A 17587-nucleotide genomic window follows, 5' to 3' on the forward strand; every position below is an offset into this window, starting at 1 on the left:
CGATTGGAAGGAATTAATAAAATTTAGCTTTCGCTATTGGATAAATATGTAAAATGCATATGGCACAAACGATTAAGATATTAATAGATTTTCAAGAGGTTAGAGATTTAAACCGAACCATTCAAATTCAGTTGGAGGGAATTTAATTTTAAAAAGCATTTCTTTTTTATTTTAAATTTTTTCTAAAATCGAGCTAAACTGAACTGTATGCTGCCCTAGTCTAGTGTGGCTTCACATATGTCACAAAAATATCAGAAGAAGAGAGATAACTTTGTCCTTGTTCTTTAGTTCTAGAGCAACTTCTAGACGCTCCAGCTTTCTGTTAACAATTACAGAGAAACAAATTGCATTTATGCTCTCAGCCACACCAAAGGCCAAATAAGTAAAAACCAGAAAGAGGGTTCAATATAATGCAAAACAGTTGCTTGTCTTTAACAGTGGTAAATGGCAAAATTGTAATCAGAAGACAAAGGTTCCATATCCGAAGTTCCCTTGTTAGTTGTCAGGTAGTATTACATCACCTCAAAGGCTATCACTACATTTTCAACTAATCCAGGTGTTCAGCTAAGGCTGTAATCATCTTGGTGATCTTTTCGTGTACTTTGAGCTCCATCTATGATGACGGAGCATCAAGCATCAAACCCTGTAGACAGCAGGTGCAGTGTGTTTAGGCCAAATATTAAGCCAACCGGACCAGAGATGCTTTGTGCTTCCATGCCATAGTACAAAAAGTTTCCTATGGCATAGCACAAAAAAGAAAAAATGGAGAAGAGAAATCCAACTTCACTTGTTAATCCCTCCTAGTTTGGTGGATAACATAAACCAACAATAGTGGAATTCCAAGAGTATATGCCGGAAAATGAAGCAATGGATTCATCTCATATGCTTTCATGAGGGCTCTGCAATTCTGTAATAAAAAGGGACAGATTGAAGTAAGAAATAGGTATAAGAGAAAATAAAGGATGCAAGAATGATATCTTGTTTTAAAACTATTGCATTAACAGAAAGGGGGACAGGAAAAAAGGCAAAAGATATTTAGAGCCTTAGAACTTTAGACAATTAGACAATTGTAGTTGCCAGATTTAAAAGATTCACTTAAGGCCATCCAAAAATCATTTCATCTTATTTCCCGGATTAATTTGAACATAATGTATCTAGTGGACTAGAATATTTAAATGCTTAGCCAACTAAATCATTGACTGCAATGTTTCAAATTATAGAATGAAACAACTAATACCGAGAATTGCCACTATATTTGTAGAAAAGGCATCCATGTTTATGTGATTCATTCCCACAAATTTTTATAAGACGGGTAACTCAACATCCGCTTTGTTCCAAATAGACTGATAGGAGCTAGATTTACCTTAAAATGCTTCCAAAAGATTGCCAGGCAAAGAATCAAAAGGATTGACCGTATCCAATTCCCACCAAAATGAAACTTTGATCTTCTACTGCCTCGGGAATCATACCTAAGAGATCTTTTATTCAGTCTACTGTAGTCATCTTCTTTCTTTCCTGAAATTGATAGAAACTTATCTCTATAGACAGCTCTCTCAGCTGCTAGAGCTCCTGTGAAGAAAATAGCTGGTAAAACCACTAAGATGAGATGAGGAAGAACAACTACCATGATATCAGGAGATCCAATATAATCAAGATTTTTCTTATTATTGGAGGATTTCACTACCCAGCCCATGTATGTCATGTATCCCCTATCTCCACCATCAGTAAAAACTTGTGCAGCGAACCAGGGAAATAAAATCAGGTAGAATAAGTATCCCAGAAAACCAAACCATGCGAAGGGAACCCTGCAGAGCTCTTGCAAAACCCATCCTATACCATTTATGAGGCTTTTTCCATTGAGAGAATTCTTGTGAGTGTATCGTTTCCTTGAGAAAAAGAGAAAAGCTCTTGGGATAAGAAGAAGCAAGAGTAGAAAGTACATAGCCAACCAAAGAATTGGGTAATACAAGGCTGCCCATTGACAACCCATAACAAAAAACTCCTTCCAAGTCCACAGTACCTTAGCATGAAGTCCATTTATAGAAAATGGTCTAAGTTCAGTCATAGTTGTTCGGCCCATGACATCAGTTGCTTCTATTTGCAGCCAGAATCTATCTGCAGAAGAATCTTCAAATGCTTTATAATTCCAAGGAACAGTATAAAGATCTCCCCTGGAGGATGTATCTACATGCTTGGTCATTGGCACCTCCATAACAGTATCAAGGTTTCCATATCTCGAATCATAGATTTTAGCCACAACTGATACGATTGGAGAAACAGAAAACACAAGAGCTCTCACTGTCTCATAAGAGGAAGGGAGCATATGCTCACATTCATATTCATGGTGTGAAGAAGATTTTGACATGAAACGTGAGTCAAGTGGAAATGTGGGTAATATAATAGTCTTTTTGGACCCAGACATAAAATCAATATCAGCAAATGAAACATGACCTCTATCAATGGCCAAGATTCGCATGGCTCTACTCTTCCTCCAGTCACCCATCTCCCATTCCCAAAATTCTTCAACTGGTGGGGCTCCAAATGAACAATTCTTAGTGCCTTCAGAAGGTATTTGATGTACATTAAACTGGAAAAACTTCTGTGAAGATAAAAAAAGATGACTTGACAAGTGGTGCCTCTTTAAGTTTTTTCCAAAACTTGTATGAAGATGCCCACATACATAAGCTGAAAGGGAATGCTTGAGGAAAATATCTTTCAGGGTCTTCCCAGATTGAGAGGATGCTGAAAATGAAAGAGGGAAATGCCCAAAAGATATCTTGCTCACTGGTTTAGGTGAATGAGAATCCCATTGTGATAGCTCCAAGTCTATTTCAGTCAACAGTTGGTCAGTTGGATGCCCAAAAAGATTAGTTGGGCCTCGTAAACCAACAGACATTGTGCTGTCCAACCCCACAAACAGATATTTCTGCTCACCAGCCTGTTGATCATACAAACCAATAAGATAAATAACTAAAAAATTTCCTATGATTAAAATATAAAGAATGGACAAACAAGCATTGTGCCTATGGCTAAGAATTTATAATTGAAGTTTCCAATCTGGTAAGAGATTTTGAACCCATGATCATTCATCATTTTGCATCATGAGAAATATAAAGTGCAAAATTAGAGTTCCTTGCACTTTCCTCATGCATGTATTTACTTATCTGCAGATAAGTGGAGCAAAACACAGCAAGCACTGGACCACAGCAAATATTTGCATAATGTGAAAGCCAGCAATAGTAATATTTGCATGAATTTGAAATTTAACCACTAATATCGAAAGATAACTACAGGCTGCACACACATCTGAATAAATTTTCAGAAACAGGAGTTAATGGAAACAATGGGGCCTTCTATGTTTCCGGTTAAAATCTGCCATTCTGTTTCCAGCTAAAACCATAAACCATAGATAAATGAGAGAGAGGGAGAGAGCATGTGACCTGAAGAGTGACACTATTTACATGTCCACTCCTTCCAAATTGCCCATTGATACTATACTTTGAGTAGAAATCAAACGAACCACCAACCACAGGTACACCAAAATTATCATGATTACCTCTAAGATCATAGAAGATGTTCTTATCAAGTCCAGTCCTTTGGACAACATCATCCATTACATTCTTGTATTCCATCCATTCCTCTTCATTCTGCTTCATTACTAACAAATCCTTGCTTTTCCCATCTGGTGATAGAGGACATTATTTAAGATGAATCACCCACTATGATAATAAAGGTGGTGCAGAACACAATAATGTTACACACCAAACAACACATACAATGGAATCTAGTCTTATGTACCAAGTTAATGATGCCACAAGTCATAATCTTGATGAATGCAGGAACAAGAGCTACTGCCAGTCAAGGCAGAGGTTCATAAATTTACCATTCTAAACACCTGGGATGCATTTGTGACCTAAAGTTGTTACATTAGCAAGATATTATGAGAATAGACAAAAGGGACTTCAAAAAGCTGGAACAGGTTTGAGCTTAAAGGGTCAAGAAATGCCTACACTATCCAAATTCAAGGCTCTGTGTCCTTTTGTTACCCAATTCCCGTGGTAAAAAACAATAGAAACCAAACTAGTACTTTCAAAATGAAGTAAATACAGATGCCCTTTTTTTTTGTTTTTTTTGTTTTTGGAAGTATCACATAGTTTCTTTAAATGGGTAAAAATAGAATTATTTACCACTGATAGCCTGAGGATCTTCTTCTGCCCTCATGTTTTCACTCAAGATGAGAAGATGACAATAAAATGCAAGCAGATATATATAAGAAGCACACTAGAGCGCAGACCATTAATTGTGGCACATTGTTATGCCTAAACTATTGCCTTAATAGCATCAGCATTTATCAGGAGGAATATTATAAACAGGTCGGAAGCCCATAGAAGCACATAAATTTCTAAACTGAAACTTTTTAAGTAGCTGGAAAATTCAGAACAGTTTCCAGTTCAATCAAGCTACCACCTAAATTTCCAAGCACAAAATACATTAACAGGCTCTTTACCATGGTACAAAGGCCATCAAATTTACAGATTAATATTTTTAACGTGAAAATCCATAAAAATTCAATTGTAAACCAAATTTCTTAAGAATAACGTGTATATCATTTCCTTCCATTTCACGCTAAAACTCAACTAAAAAAACGAAAACTTTCCACACAAACGACAAATTCAACACAAACCCAGGATGCAGGATCATGATTTCTCATAAAAGAAATGATGAAACATGAAAATCTCCAAATACCCATCAAGCTAAAATGATCAAAGTTGAAAGAACATAAATTTAGACCTGTGAGATCACCAGTGATGAGGACAAGAGAAGGGTTGATCATGGAAAGAGCAGGAGGCACAAGGTTCTTAAAGTCAATGGCTCTGTCAGGATGGTGAACACTGAAATGGAGATCAGAGAGCTGAACCACCCATACCACTGATTCTGGGCCATCTTTTAAGTCTATGACTGTTCTATGTGAAGAAAATGAGGGTGTGCGATCTTCTTCTTGAGCACAATATATGGGTACTTTCAGGCATAACAAAAACGGTAGGAGAATCAAAACAAGGATGCCCATGTTCCCAACCATCACTTTCTTCCGTCTCTAAAAGGTGGCTTTGGTTTCGATTGGACCTTAGGACCGTTTGGTTCTCTCTTCAATGAACTAGTTTTATATGGCTGTCCGCTGGCAACATCGTTTGTCAAAACAGATGACTAACTAAGGTACATTAAAATTATAAATAAATAAATAAAATAAAACTTTTTAATGAAATAAAATTGGTATGGTTGGAATTTAGGTAAAGGTGCTCCGGGCTAAGTCGGGTCGGTCTGCGAATGATATTTTAAAAATTTTAGATAAGGTTTAACTGGGTTCGGTCAACCCATTTAATTTTGTATAAATTTTTTAAAATTTGTAAAATTTTAAATATATTTTAAAATTAAAATTAATAAAAAATTAACTTTTATTAATAAAATAAAATTTTAACTTTAACTTAATTTTTTTTTATTTGATTAATTATTTGGAATGATATATAAATTATAATAAAATATTAATATGATATTTAAATTTAAAAAATTTTAATATAATACTTTAAACAAATAAATAATTTTTTAAATATTATATTAAAAAAATTTTAAATCCAAATATTTCTCTAAACATTTTATTATAAATAAGAAATAAACTTAAAATTAACCCAAATTTTTTAATATCTCACGAACTGACGGCAATATCAAAACAAAAACCGGTAACCCATCGCTTATTCCTGGGTTTGATAGTCGACCCGGGACCCGAATCCATGCTAGCCCCAAAGAAAATATGTTGTCCATTTGGATCGATCAAAATGGCTATGGTTTCTAGTTTTTCTGCCGAAAGGCTGACTGGTCTCTCCCTTCTCTCTGCTAACAAACTGCAAAGTCTGAATGTTTATAGAGATTGAAGGTTTGGGTTTCAAATTAATTTCGTTTTGGTTTCCTTTACTCAGTTGAATTTCTATTATTAATTATGCAGTCATTTCTAATATTACAAATTCAGTATTTTTCTTTCTCCTTCTCATGCAATTTCAACTTATAGGGAATCTTAATAACGCCCATAATCTCCCAAGTATTTTTGAGAACAGTGTTTCATCTGAAGATAAAGGAGGAACACAGATTTTTGGCATTTTATTGTTTTTTTCCTATTACATGCAAGAGATGAGGGGAATTAATGATAAGTGTTTGATAACTGTTAGAAGAAGGTCTTCATTTTCTATCTCTTCTGAGAGTGTGTTCTTAATTGGTGATTGTTTGTCTTTGAATTCGTTTTACAATAAATCTTAGTCATGGATGCCCATCATTCTACCGATGGAAGTAGTTTGTATTTTGGGTTCACTGTAATAAGTTGATATGGTATTGATTTTAGGATTCTTTTGCTATGCGTCTTGAGCACTTGGTCATGCCTTTTATTCAGACCGGCCAAGGATATCTGAACTATGTTTTGTGCCGACGAAAATGTAGTAGTGATAGATAACGTGTTGTTAGTGACAGAATTCTATGAATTTGAGTGATTAGCGATCACCTTTGAATGTAAACTCTTATGTGTTATCTTTTTCTTTCCTAGATTAAAACACATTTTGGTATTAGCGAATGGTGACCTACTCACATTCCTAAAGCAATACATTGCACTTGGTAGTGTTTGATAACTGTTGGAAGAAGGTCTTCATTTTCTATCTCTTCTGAGAGTGTGTTCTTAATTGGTGATTGTTTGTCTTTGAATTCGTTTTACAATAAATCTTAGTCATGGATGCCCATCATTCTACCGATGGAAGTAGTTTGTATTTTGGGTTCACTGTAATAAGTTGATATGGTCTTGATTTTAGGATTCTTTTGCTATGCGTCTTGAGCACTTGGTCATGCCTTTTTTTAAGACCAGCCAAGGTTATCTGAACTCTGTTTTGTGCCGACAAAAATGTAGTAGTGATAGATAACGTGTTGTTAGTGACAGAATTCTATGAATTTGAGTGATTAGTGATCACCTTTGAATGTAAAATCTCATGTGTTAGCTTTTTCTTTCCTAGATTAAAACAAATTTTGGTATTAGTGAATGGCGACCTATTCACATTCCTAAAGCAATACATTGCATTTTTGTTTCTTTATTGTATGATTATGGTGACAACTTTGAATTTCCAGAATGACTATATTTTGTTTCCTGATTTTGCTCCTTTTATCTGACTTGTGTTAGAATGCTCCCCTGTAATTATGTAATTGCTTTTCTTTTATCTTGGCTTGCTTTTGATTTTATTATGCATCACTTTTTATCCTGTCAGTTTGAATAACTCAGTATTTCTGTCTTTATTTTGACTGCCCATTAATTCCTAATAATTCAAACTTGCCACCTGTAGAGACAAGTTTTTCATAAGTAGGATTTAGTTGGTCCAATGATGCATAACATTAAACATTTGGTCAGACATTGTGATCTCTCTGCAGCATTGTTAATTTTGAACAAGCACTAAATTTTTCGCATTTGTCAAAATTGGACATTTGCACTTAACTGCAGAAAAATATTTGATGTTTAATGCTTTGACACACTGACTTTATGGTTTCTATTTGCAGTTTATGGCCTGTCAAGTGGGAAGAATGTATCTGCAGGCTGGTTTGTCAATATCGGAGAATGAAGTCCTTGAAAGTTCATGTCTGACCCTTGGAACTTGTGCAATCCAGAGGTGGAGCAGTGAGCCTAGTTTAAGTAGACAATCTTCAAAGATTAGCTTTAAGTCATTATCTTTTCCCAGAAAGAGGTATACTTTGAATTTTTTTTTTTAAATTTTTAGCTGCTGATGTTGTTATATTGTCAGAAAGGCCATGATCATGAAGGATTCTGTTAATAAGACTACTTAGAGCAAGATTTCTCCGTGTGACATTACATTGTTGTTAACTGTTAGCTGATGTGCTGATTTTTCCTTGGTTATTTGAATAATTGTTAGATGCCCTTTTGAACAAGTCATTTGTTTTTCTCATCTTGAAACAGTTTTTCAACAAGAAGACGTGGTTGGAAAATAGCCTTTGCCTTGGACACTGGTGGAGTTTCTGGAAATGGTGGAGAAGATAGTCTCAACAGTGACGGCCCTAATCTTGGTGGTACTCGACTGGGCAGGATAGTGAGTGCAGGTGGCAGACAGTTATTAGAGAAGCTGAACTCAGCAAGAAAGAACTTCCCCATGAAGATATTTCTTGTTCTGTTGGGCTTCTACACCGCAAATGCATTGGCAACTATTCTGGGCCAAACAGGTGATTGGGATGTATTAGTTGCAGGGGTTGTTGTTGCTGCCATTGAGGGGATTGGAATGCTTATGTACAGAAAGCCCCCTTCTTTAAGAATTGGAAGATTGCAGTCGTTTGTGGCAATGATTAACTATTGGAAAGCTGGTGTGTGCTTAGGTCTTTTTGTGGATGCTTTTAAATTAGGTAGTTAACATGAACTTCCATATGTTCCTCTTATAGGGTTGGGGCTTGTTTTTCAATGTATTCTGAATCTCTTATAATAGCCCTGGTTCCATCGATTGATGTTCAACTAGGTGAGAAATGTATCATAACCGTTGTCAATGAAATTTACAAAGAAAATTTTTTATTATCTTCTTTTTCCCTGCTGGGCCAAGAACCTGTGCCGTTCTTCCCAGCCTCATCATCCCTCTTTTGCCGTTTCTCCATTTCTTTTTTTATCCCTTGAAAGGAAATTTTGGTGATTGTGGTTGAATTGCAGCAGATAGATTCAATAAATCAAGTTTCTGTTGTTACTTTGTTTTTTATAGAGAGGTTATATTGTTATCATATTTTTGTATGGATGTTCTATTGCCCATTGACTTGTCATAGACATTGAAGACGTAGAAAATGTAGTTTCCATCAATGACGTATTTAAATGTTGCCAAAAAAATTGATGAATGGACATTTGGACTCGAGAAACTTTCCCAATGAAAACGTTAAAGTAATGTCATAGCAATCTTTGGAGGTCTGCTTTAAGGGGATGTTACTGTGAGCTGAAGAGAGGTTTGGCATTGGGTTCAATCTTACAGTCTTTCTGCAATTTGATAGCATGATTTTAGTCTTGCTTAACACCGGATATCTGTGTGTTTTCGCAGGGTGAATTGAAGAGGCAGATAATGGAAAGAAAACTGTATTGGCACTATCCTTTTTCTTAACATTTTCTTTTTGTTTTTGGCTCAAATTTCCTTGATATGATGTTGTGCTCTGCACTTGTATCAACAGGTGAGAATGCATTGTCCACACAAGTACACGCGTCGATGATAACAGGCAACTTCTAAGGCATTGCAGCTAAAAATTAGGCAATCACTTAGCATTTTCACCAGCCAGCCGCAAAATTTCTGCTAAACCTGTTGATAAGTAGTTTAACCACATACACAGATCAAGTCATTTATACACCCAAGAAAGCTCTCCCTTTTTTCAACTTTGCCCCATGAAGGAGAGAAATCGGAATGTCTTGTCGAAAATTCAATTACTAACATTTACATCCGTTTTCCTGATGTTTGTGGTTCAACGTCATAGTGCCTTTCCTACAAAGGAAATCCTGCCAATTTTTGGACAGAAATCACCAATATTAACTTCTATCTTGCTTGTTATTTCATATTTTTAGATTTGCACACAATGCACTGAGATGCTATACTTGACAACCAAGGGAAGCAGACTTTGTGAGCGTAGAAAATTAAATCATGTAGCCATTTTCTTCAACCTGGGACGCAGCTAGCGCTGAACTTCCAGCAATTGTTCCAGCATTACCAGGCTGATGCTCAACTATTAGTTGCATTATCTAACACGTCACCACGAATATTGTTATCAGTTTGTTCGAGTTGAACATCATTACCAAGCTGATGCTCCTTATCAGTTGAATCATCTAACACCTTATCATGAGTACCATTATCAGTTTGTTCAAGTTGAACATCAATATCAAGTTCAGTTTCCACTGCAATATGTAACAAAAAAAATAAAACCACGAAGCTCATTACTTTCAATTCTTAGAAGTACATAACATCACACAAACTGAAGCAAAGTAATGCAAGTCCATCCCCACCCTCTAAAATTAACCTGAGACAAAGATTTTCTACTTGAAATTCAGAACTTTTAAATTCAATTCACTAGGAAACTACAATGTCAAAGTAAGGTAGGTTCAATCACTCAACAGTGAATTTTTCCCCTTCTTTCTGATACCGTGCAGTGAAGTTGGTTATATAGTGACAAACATCCATCTGTCAGATCATATATACAAAAAAAAAAAAAAAAAATAGGCAGAAACTCGAGCTTTTTTTTCTCATAATCTTTTCCATAATCACATATATATCGGGTCACCAAAGTGAAAACTGTAAAAGAAGGAACTTTTAACATTAAAAGCCCACAATGTTGATCTTTAGTAAGACAAACCCATTTCATGATTCTAAACACAAATTCAATATCAATATTCAGCTTTGGGTTTTAAATTTTATTCTAGAGAACTTACACCCACTTACAAAATTCAATATTTACTAGCATGATACTCGCCTGCTGCGGCAGGTCAAAAATTTTTTTGTTATTTTTATTTATTTGATTTTTTATTGTAAATTTTACTTAATTAAACAAAAAAGTGAAAGGTTAAAAAAATTAAATGAAATTAATATATGAATATTTTGATTAGTGTTCTTTTTCTTACAAATTTTATTTAATTAAAAAATAAAAAGAATAAAATAAAAAAAGTGAAAAGAATAAAATTGATAAAAAAAAGAAAAATAATAAATCAAAAATAAAAGTACCACATGAACACCTCAATGAGCATAAAATATTAATTTTTAAATTTATATATCATATACTAATTTTATTAATGTAATATATAATAAAATTGAAAATAAAACATATATATATATGTATATATATCAAAATAAATCAGGTTAATGCATTCTAAATATGCTCCTGCTCTTATCTAATTTCTTTAAAAAAATTCGACCCATCCCAATGACATCTTGATTTAAAAAAAAAAATCTCCTATGAGATCGGAATGTATTGAAACTTGTTGAATTGATACTTTTTGTTGTATAATTTATTTAATTAAAAAATAAAAAAAGTAAAAAGAAAAAGTCAAATGGAGATTTATGTTAACACTTTTGTTGGCTTTATTTTTTCACAAAATTATTATAATTTAGAAATTTTAAAATAAAAAAGAAAATACGTGTACAACATAACATCCCAATTGAGTTTAAAACGTTAATCTATTAAATTAAGTTATAAAATAATAACTTTATTAATAAAAAATAGAAAAAAGAAAAAACAATAAAGAGGAAAAATAAAAAATACATAGAGAAAAAAGAAAAAGAAGGAAAAAGATTGAGTGTAAAATGTTAATATTTTAAATTAAAGTATAAAATAATATTTTTATTAATATAATACATATATATAAATTTAAAATTAAATAAATAATAAAATATATACTTTTGTATATATCATGGGATTATTTGGGACAGAGTATTTTAAATTTATTTATGATTCTCTTCGCTTTCTTAAATAAAAAACCAATCCAACTTAACTTGATACCAATTTTTTACATTAATGCCATATAAAAATGAGATAGATCGAAATTTATCAAACCCTAATTATTTTGTTATCCCTATCAACCGATTTATTTTATTGTAAATTTTGTCAATTCAAAAACACAAAAAAAAACAAACAAAAAGGAATAAACAAATGAGATTACTACATGAACACCTCTATTAACATTATTTTTTATAAAAATTTTCTATAAGAACAAAAAATTAAAAATAAAAAAAACACTATACTATTGGATCGAGTATGATTGAAATCCATTGAATGTGAATTGTTTCCCATCTCTATTTATTGGCTCATTTTGTTATAAAATTTATTTAATTAAAAAATTAAAAAAAACAATAAAAATCAAATTAGAGTGTTACGTCGATAACTTTGTTATTATTTCACAAAATTTATGCCACATCAACATTATGAATGGGGATCAAACAAAAGTCAAAATTAATAAAATTTATATAATAGATGGATGTATTGATTTAATTATATATAAATTTAAATAATAAATAATAATTTTATTAATGTTATACATATAGAAATATAAAATTAAATAAATATTTAAAAATATGATTTTATATACACTTGAGGCAATATGAAATACCATAAATCTGCCTGCAACTTGATCTCAATTTGAAAAAAAAAAGAAAAAACTTGATTTTATCTCACATTTTTTAAAAACTTGCACATATTGGATTTGGGGCAAATCAAAATATATAAAATATTTGTTGTTTTATCATCCCCACATCTATTAAAGTATTAAATAATAATTTTATTAATATAATATATATAAATAAAATTAAAATAAACAACAAAATATATATTTATATATGCTTGAATGGAGAGAAACACGCTAAACTTGCATTTGAATCAAGCTTGATATTTGAAAAAAAATCTTGACCTGAAAAAATTATTCTTTTTAATCAATAATATCAAATAAGTCACATTCATAAAACACTGAAAAATATAAAAAATATTGATAAATATTAAAATAAAAAAAGAAAATGCATTGAAACGTTAAGCAACACCTAATAATATCTCCGTACATATGCAAAATATAAAGTATAGACAAATAAATGATAAAATAAGAAAAAAAAGTCAAATGAGAATGAAACATGCACTTATTAAATGAAGGCATTAAATAATAATTTTATTTATATAATATAAAATTAAATGAATAAAAGAATATATTTTATATCATGGATTTAAAAAAAATAATAAAAACTCAAAAAAAAAAACAAAAATAAAATCCCGACAACACTTGTGTAATATCTTTTTAAAAAGTTATCAAATAAAAAAGAAAAAATTAAAAAAATATTTTTAATAAATAATATCAAATGGGCCTCATTTAAAAAAATTTAAATTTATTAAATATTTAAAAAAATAAAGAAAAAGTAAATATATATAAAAAAAGAAAGCAAATAACTTGACATGTGATATACCTTTGATATCAAATAGATCACACATAAAATAATTTAAAATCATTAAAATATTTAATAAATATATAAAAAATAATAGTGTAAAAAAAAAAGACAAACACATCTCATACTTTTAGTATCAAATGTGTGTTATATAAAAAAAGTTTATATCATTAAAAAATATTTTTAAAAAATTTTAAAAAAGAAAAAAAGATTGGTATAAAGTGGGTCACACCTTTAAAAATTTTTAACAAAAAATATTTATTACATATAAAATATATAAAAAATAAAAAAAATTTAACAAGCAAAAAAAGTTAAAAAAATAAAATAAAAGTTAAAAAGGAATAAAAAAGGAAAAAATTGGTAAAAAGAAAAAAAGGAAAAAAGCTTAATAAAATAGATCCCATCTTTAAAAAATTAAAATAAAAATATTTATAAATATTTTAAAAAAATAAAAAAATAAAAAAAGCAAAGAAAAGTAAATAGAGAGCTAGAAGAGATGCCACGTGGCAAACTCAATGAAAAGCACTTTTTAATCATATATTAATAAAGTTTATTGTTTAGATTAGTAATTTTTCTCCAAAATTTTCACTACATAATGAATATTTGTTTTAATAATATAGGAAAAAATCCATTGAATTGTTATGGGTTTTATTGTTGAAGATCAAAATATCATACATTGGGCTCCACGAACAAGCTTAGAAAGAGAATTTTTTGTTTAGCTAATAACAAAATTGAAAGAAAACAAAAAAAAAAAGCCTTTTTTTTTTCAGGTAGTTACATGCCACATTTAAAAATATTTGACAATTGGTTTGTCAACTTTCTAGAGGATAAGGATTTTTAATGGTTTTAATTGCCGGTGAGAAAATTCATCTATGATTGTTCATAGATATTTTAACCAATTTATGTGGGTCCCCAATAAAATTTATACATAAAATGTTTATAAATTTTTACTTTTCTTTTCGATTCTCTCTCCTTAAAAAAAAAAGAGCAACCTTCTTTCCAGGTAGTTGCATGCCACGTTTAAACAGATTTGACCATTGATTTGTTAACTTTTTAGGGGATTGAGATTTTGGATGGTTTTAATTGTGGGTGAAAAAATTCGTCTGTGATTATTCATATATACTTTAACCGATTCATGTGGGTCCCCAGTAAAAAATTTATGCATGAGAAGTTTATAATTTTTTTCTTCTCTTTTCGATTCTCTTACCGTGAGGTGTACCGGCCATGGAAAGGATCTACTCTAAGGCTTTTCTACGTCGATGTCGACAGCTAAAGCCAATAACCTTCTGATTTGGTCAAATTTAGTACAAGAAGCAATATCAAGCTTCCTCCCAAATTTAGTTGAAAGGGCGATATTTGGCCCCTACATAGTTATTTAACAAAATGAAAAATTATAAAGATATGTATTTAATTTAAAAGATATTATTTATTTTAATTCAAAAAATTTTATAATTTTATCACATCAAAAATATTTTTATAAATTTTAATTTTTATATATATTATTTTTTTATTTATATATTCTTTCACTATGAAATTAAAAGCGTTACAAAGATAATCCAACCTTTTTTTAACTAGAACAATGATAACAAGTCAACTTTGTTGCTTCCCACAATTTATCTCTCTTTCTTTCCTCATTTTTTTTCTTTTTTTTCTCTCTTCCTAATTTTTTTAATATAATTGTAAAAAAATCTCCTAAATCAAATAATATATTAAAAATAATTTTAAAATTAAGTTTTTAATTTAAAATAATCCAAAATAATTTTGAAAATAAATTTCATATATCAAACATAATAAGGAGGTATTTTGTTTATAGAATTTAAAATTCGATTGGGAAAGCGATTCGATCGTACTTTTCATGACAGATTTCATGTAATAAAAATTTTAATATTTGATTTAAAATAAAAAAATATAAAATTTTTATATTTGGTTCAAGAAATCTAAAATTATCTTATTAATTCTTGATTATATTATACTTGATGGCACTTTACAAACAAAAGAATCATTTTACAAAAACTACAAATTTCCAAAAATTTTATATTTCCGAATTTAAGTACTCTTTAAAATTTTTTTTTAAGTTAACCTTTTATATGCATTATTCATCAATAGACATGTGTCAATAGGTATTTAATGAAAAAATTAAGAGAAATACTTAAAAAAAGGATCATTTATTATAACATTAAAAATATAAAAAATTAGAGTATTATTTTTAAAATCGAAAATTTTAAAACAATATTAATCCCAAAATTAAAAGATTACAAATGTAATTTACTTTTTTTATTTTTACTTTTTTAAAGCTCCTGTGAACTTTGTGAATTAAAATATTGAAGATTGAATATCATATCGATCGTGTGGTCCTACAATGAAATGACGCAACTTGGATTGGAATATTGGATCCTGGACTTTTCAGCCGCCTCCTTTGCACGTGTGTTGGAAGATCGAAAATCGGCAATATTAAGATATAAAGTTATGTTTGGTATATAAAATAATAAATATTATAAAATAATAATTATTTTATATTATATTTGATTTATAAATAAAAAATAATTATTTTAAATATAAAATAATTAAATTTTTTTAAAGGAAAGAATTATTTTTTATTATAAGATTAAATTTATATTTTTTATTATATATTTAAAAATTATATAAATTAAAATAAATAATTTTAGTCAATAAATAAAATTATTTAATCCTGATCTTTATATACATTAAATATAAAATAAAATAAAAATATTTAATTTAATTTATTATATTATTTTATCATATCATATTATAAAAATTTTATATATCAAATATATTTAAAAAATTAATAAAAAAATTATTTTCTTCTTTCTTACTCACTTGCGGTCTCTTGTTTTATTTAATTAACTTATCCACAAACCAACAAACCCTATGACTGGAAAATAAAATAAAATACCCATAAAATCATTCCCTATCAAACAACTAACTTTTGAAATGTCAAATTAAAACCACTCCAAATTGTCAAATCTTAATCAATTCAACTTTCAAAATTATCAAATACCAATTAATAATGTCGAGCAATTAATCGTTCAAATTTCACTATAAAAAATAAATATTTGTCAATTTCATTGCGTTAACCTTATATAATTAATTTTAAATAATAATAAATAATAAATAAATAATTTTTTAAATATAATATTATTTAATAAATTTATAATTCAAATATTATATTAAAAATTTTTTAATTTTAAATATTATATTATAATTTAAAAATATTCATAATATTAATGTTTTATTATATTAATTTGATTTTTTTATTATATTATGAAATAATTTTTTAACTTTATTTTGTATAAGAATTTCAATAGCTATGAATGATCCAATCCACCCAACTAATACCTCATTTGTCGAATGATCAAGTCTACCCGTTGTATTTAATTGTATTAAAGCGAACCAAAAAAGCAAGAACCATGACAATGAGAGATTGTGTTGATTGTAAGGAGACTTTGAAATTTTCCAACTCTCCAAGTTTAAATTTCAATGTATTTGAATTTTGTCCAATTTTAAATTACTTATTTTTTTAAACATAAAAAAGAAAGAAAAGAAAATTATTCTTTTTAATCAATAATATCAAATAAGTCCTATTCATAAAACACTGAAAAATATAAAAAATATTGATAAATATTAAAATAGAAAAATAAAAATAAATTAAAAAAAGAAAATGCATTGAATTGCTAAGCAACACCTAATAATATCTCTGTACATATGCAAAATATAAAGTATAGACAAATAAATGATAAAATAAGAAAAAAAAAGTCAAATGAGAATGATACATGCACTTATTAAATTAAGATATTAAATAATAATTTTATTTATATAATATAAAATTAAATGAATAAAAGAATATATTTTATATCATGGATTTTTAAAAAAATAATAAAAACTAAAAAAAAACAAAAACAAAAATAAAATCCCAATGTGATGACAACACTTGTGTAATATCTTTTTAAAAAAGTTATCAAATAAAAAAGAAAAAATTAAAAAAATATTTTTAATAAATAACATAAAATGGGCCTCATTTAAAAATTTTTTAAATTTACTAAATATTTAAAAAAATAAAAAAAGTAAATATATATATAAAAAAGAAAGCAAATAACTTGACATGTGATATACTTTTGATATCAAGTAGATCACACATAAAATAATTTAAAATTATTAAAATATTTAATAAATATATAAAAAAATAGTGTAAAAAAAAAGGCAAACACATCTCATACTTTTAGTATCAAATGGGTCTCATATAAAAAAATATTTATATCATTAAAAAATATTTATAAAAAATTTTAAAAAAGAACAAAAAAGAAAAAAAATATTGGGATGGGTTACACCTTTAAAAAATTTTAACAAAAAATATTTATTACATATAAAATATATAAAAAAATAAAAAAAATTTAACAAGAAAAAAAGTTAAAAAAATAAAATAAAAGTTAAAAAGGAATAAAAAAGGAAAAAATTGGTAAAAAGAAAAAAAGGAAAAAACCTTAATAAAATAGATCCCATCTTTAAAAAATTAAAATAAAAATATTTATAAATATTTTAAAAAGAAGAAAAAATTAAAATAATCTAAAAAAATAAAAAAAGCAAAGAAAAGTAAATAGAGAGCTAGAAGA

General features: G+C 28.8%; 2 protein-coding genes across 2 annotated transcripts; one reads left to right on the plus strand and one right to left on the minus strand.

Annotated features, from left to right (window-relative positions):
* Positions 1–381: 381 nt before the first annotated feature.
* On the minus strand, positions 382–5211 carry LOC111295212 (Calcineurin-like metallo-phosphoesterase superfamily protein). The gene is made up of 4 exons (XM_022888611.2): positions 4792–5211; positions 3441–3682; positions 1364–2938; positions 382–907 (listed from the first exon to the last, which is right to left on the minus strand). Exons 1-4 carry the CDS (start codon positions 5078–5080, stop codon positions 791–793), a joined length of 2223 nt encoding a protein of 740 aa, XP_022744346.2. The 5' UTR covers positions 5081–5211; the 3' UTR covers positions 382–790.
* A 510-nt stretch (positions 5212–5721) lies between these two features.
* LOC111295215 (ycf20-like protein) lies at positions 5722–8596 on the plus strand. Its single transcript, XM_022888616.2, has 3 exons — positions 5722–5929; positions 7579–7763; positions 7994–8596. Exons 2-3 carry the CDS (start codon positions 7582–7584, stop codon positions 8436–8438), a joined length of 627 nt encoding a protein of 208 aa, XP_022744351.1. The 5' UTR covers positions 5722–5929; positions 7579–7581; the 3' UTR covers positions 8439–8596.
* Positions 8597–17587: the final 8991 nt, after the last annotated feature.

This window comes from Durio zibethinus, chromosome 14 (assembly GCF_047325235.1).
Source record: "Durio zibethinus cultivar Kanyao isolate XHJ-2024 chromosome 14, ASM4732523v1, whole genome shotgun sequence".
Lineage (NCBI taxonomy): Eukaryota > Viridiplantae > Streptophyta > Magnoliopsida > Malvales > Malvaceae > Durio > Durio zibethinus.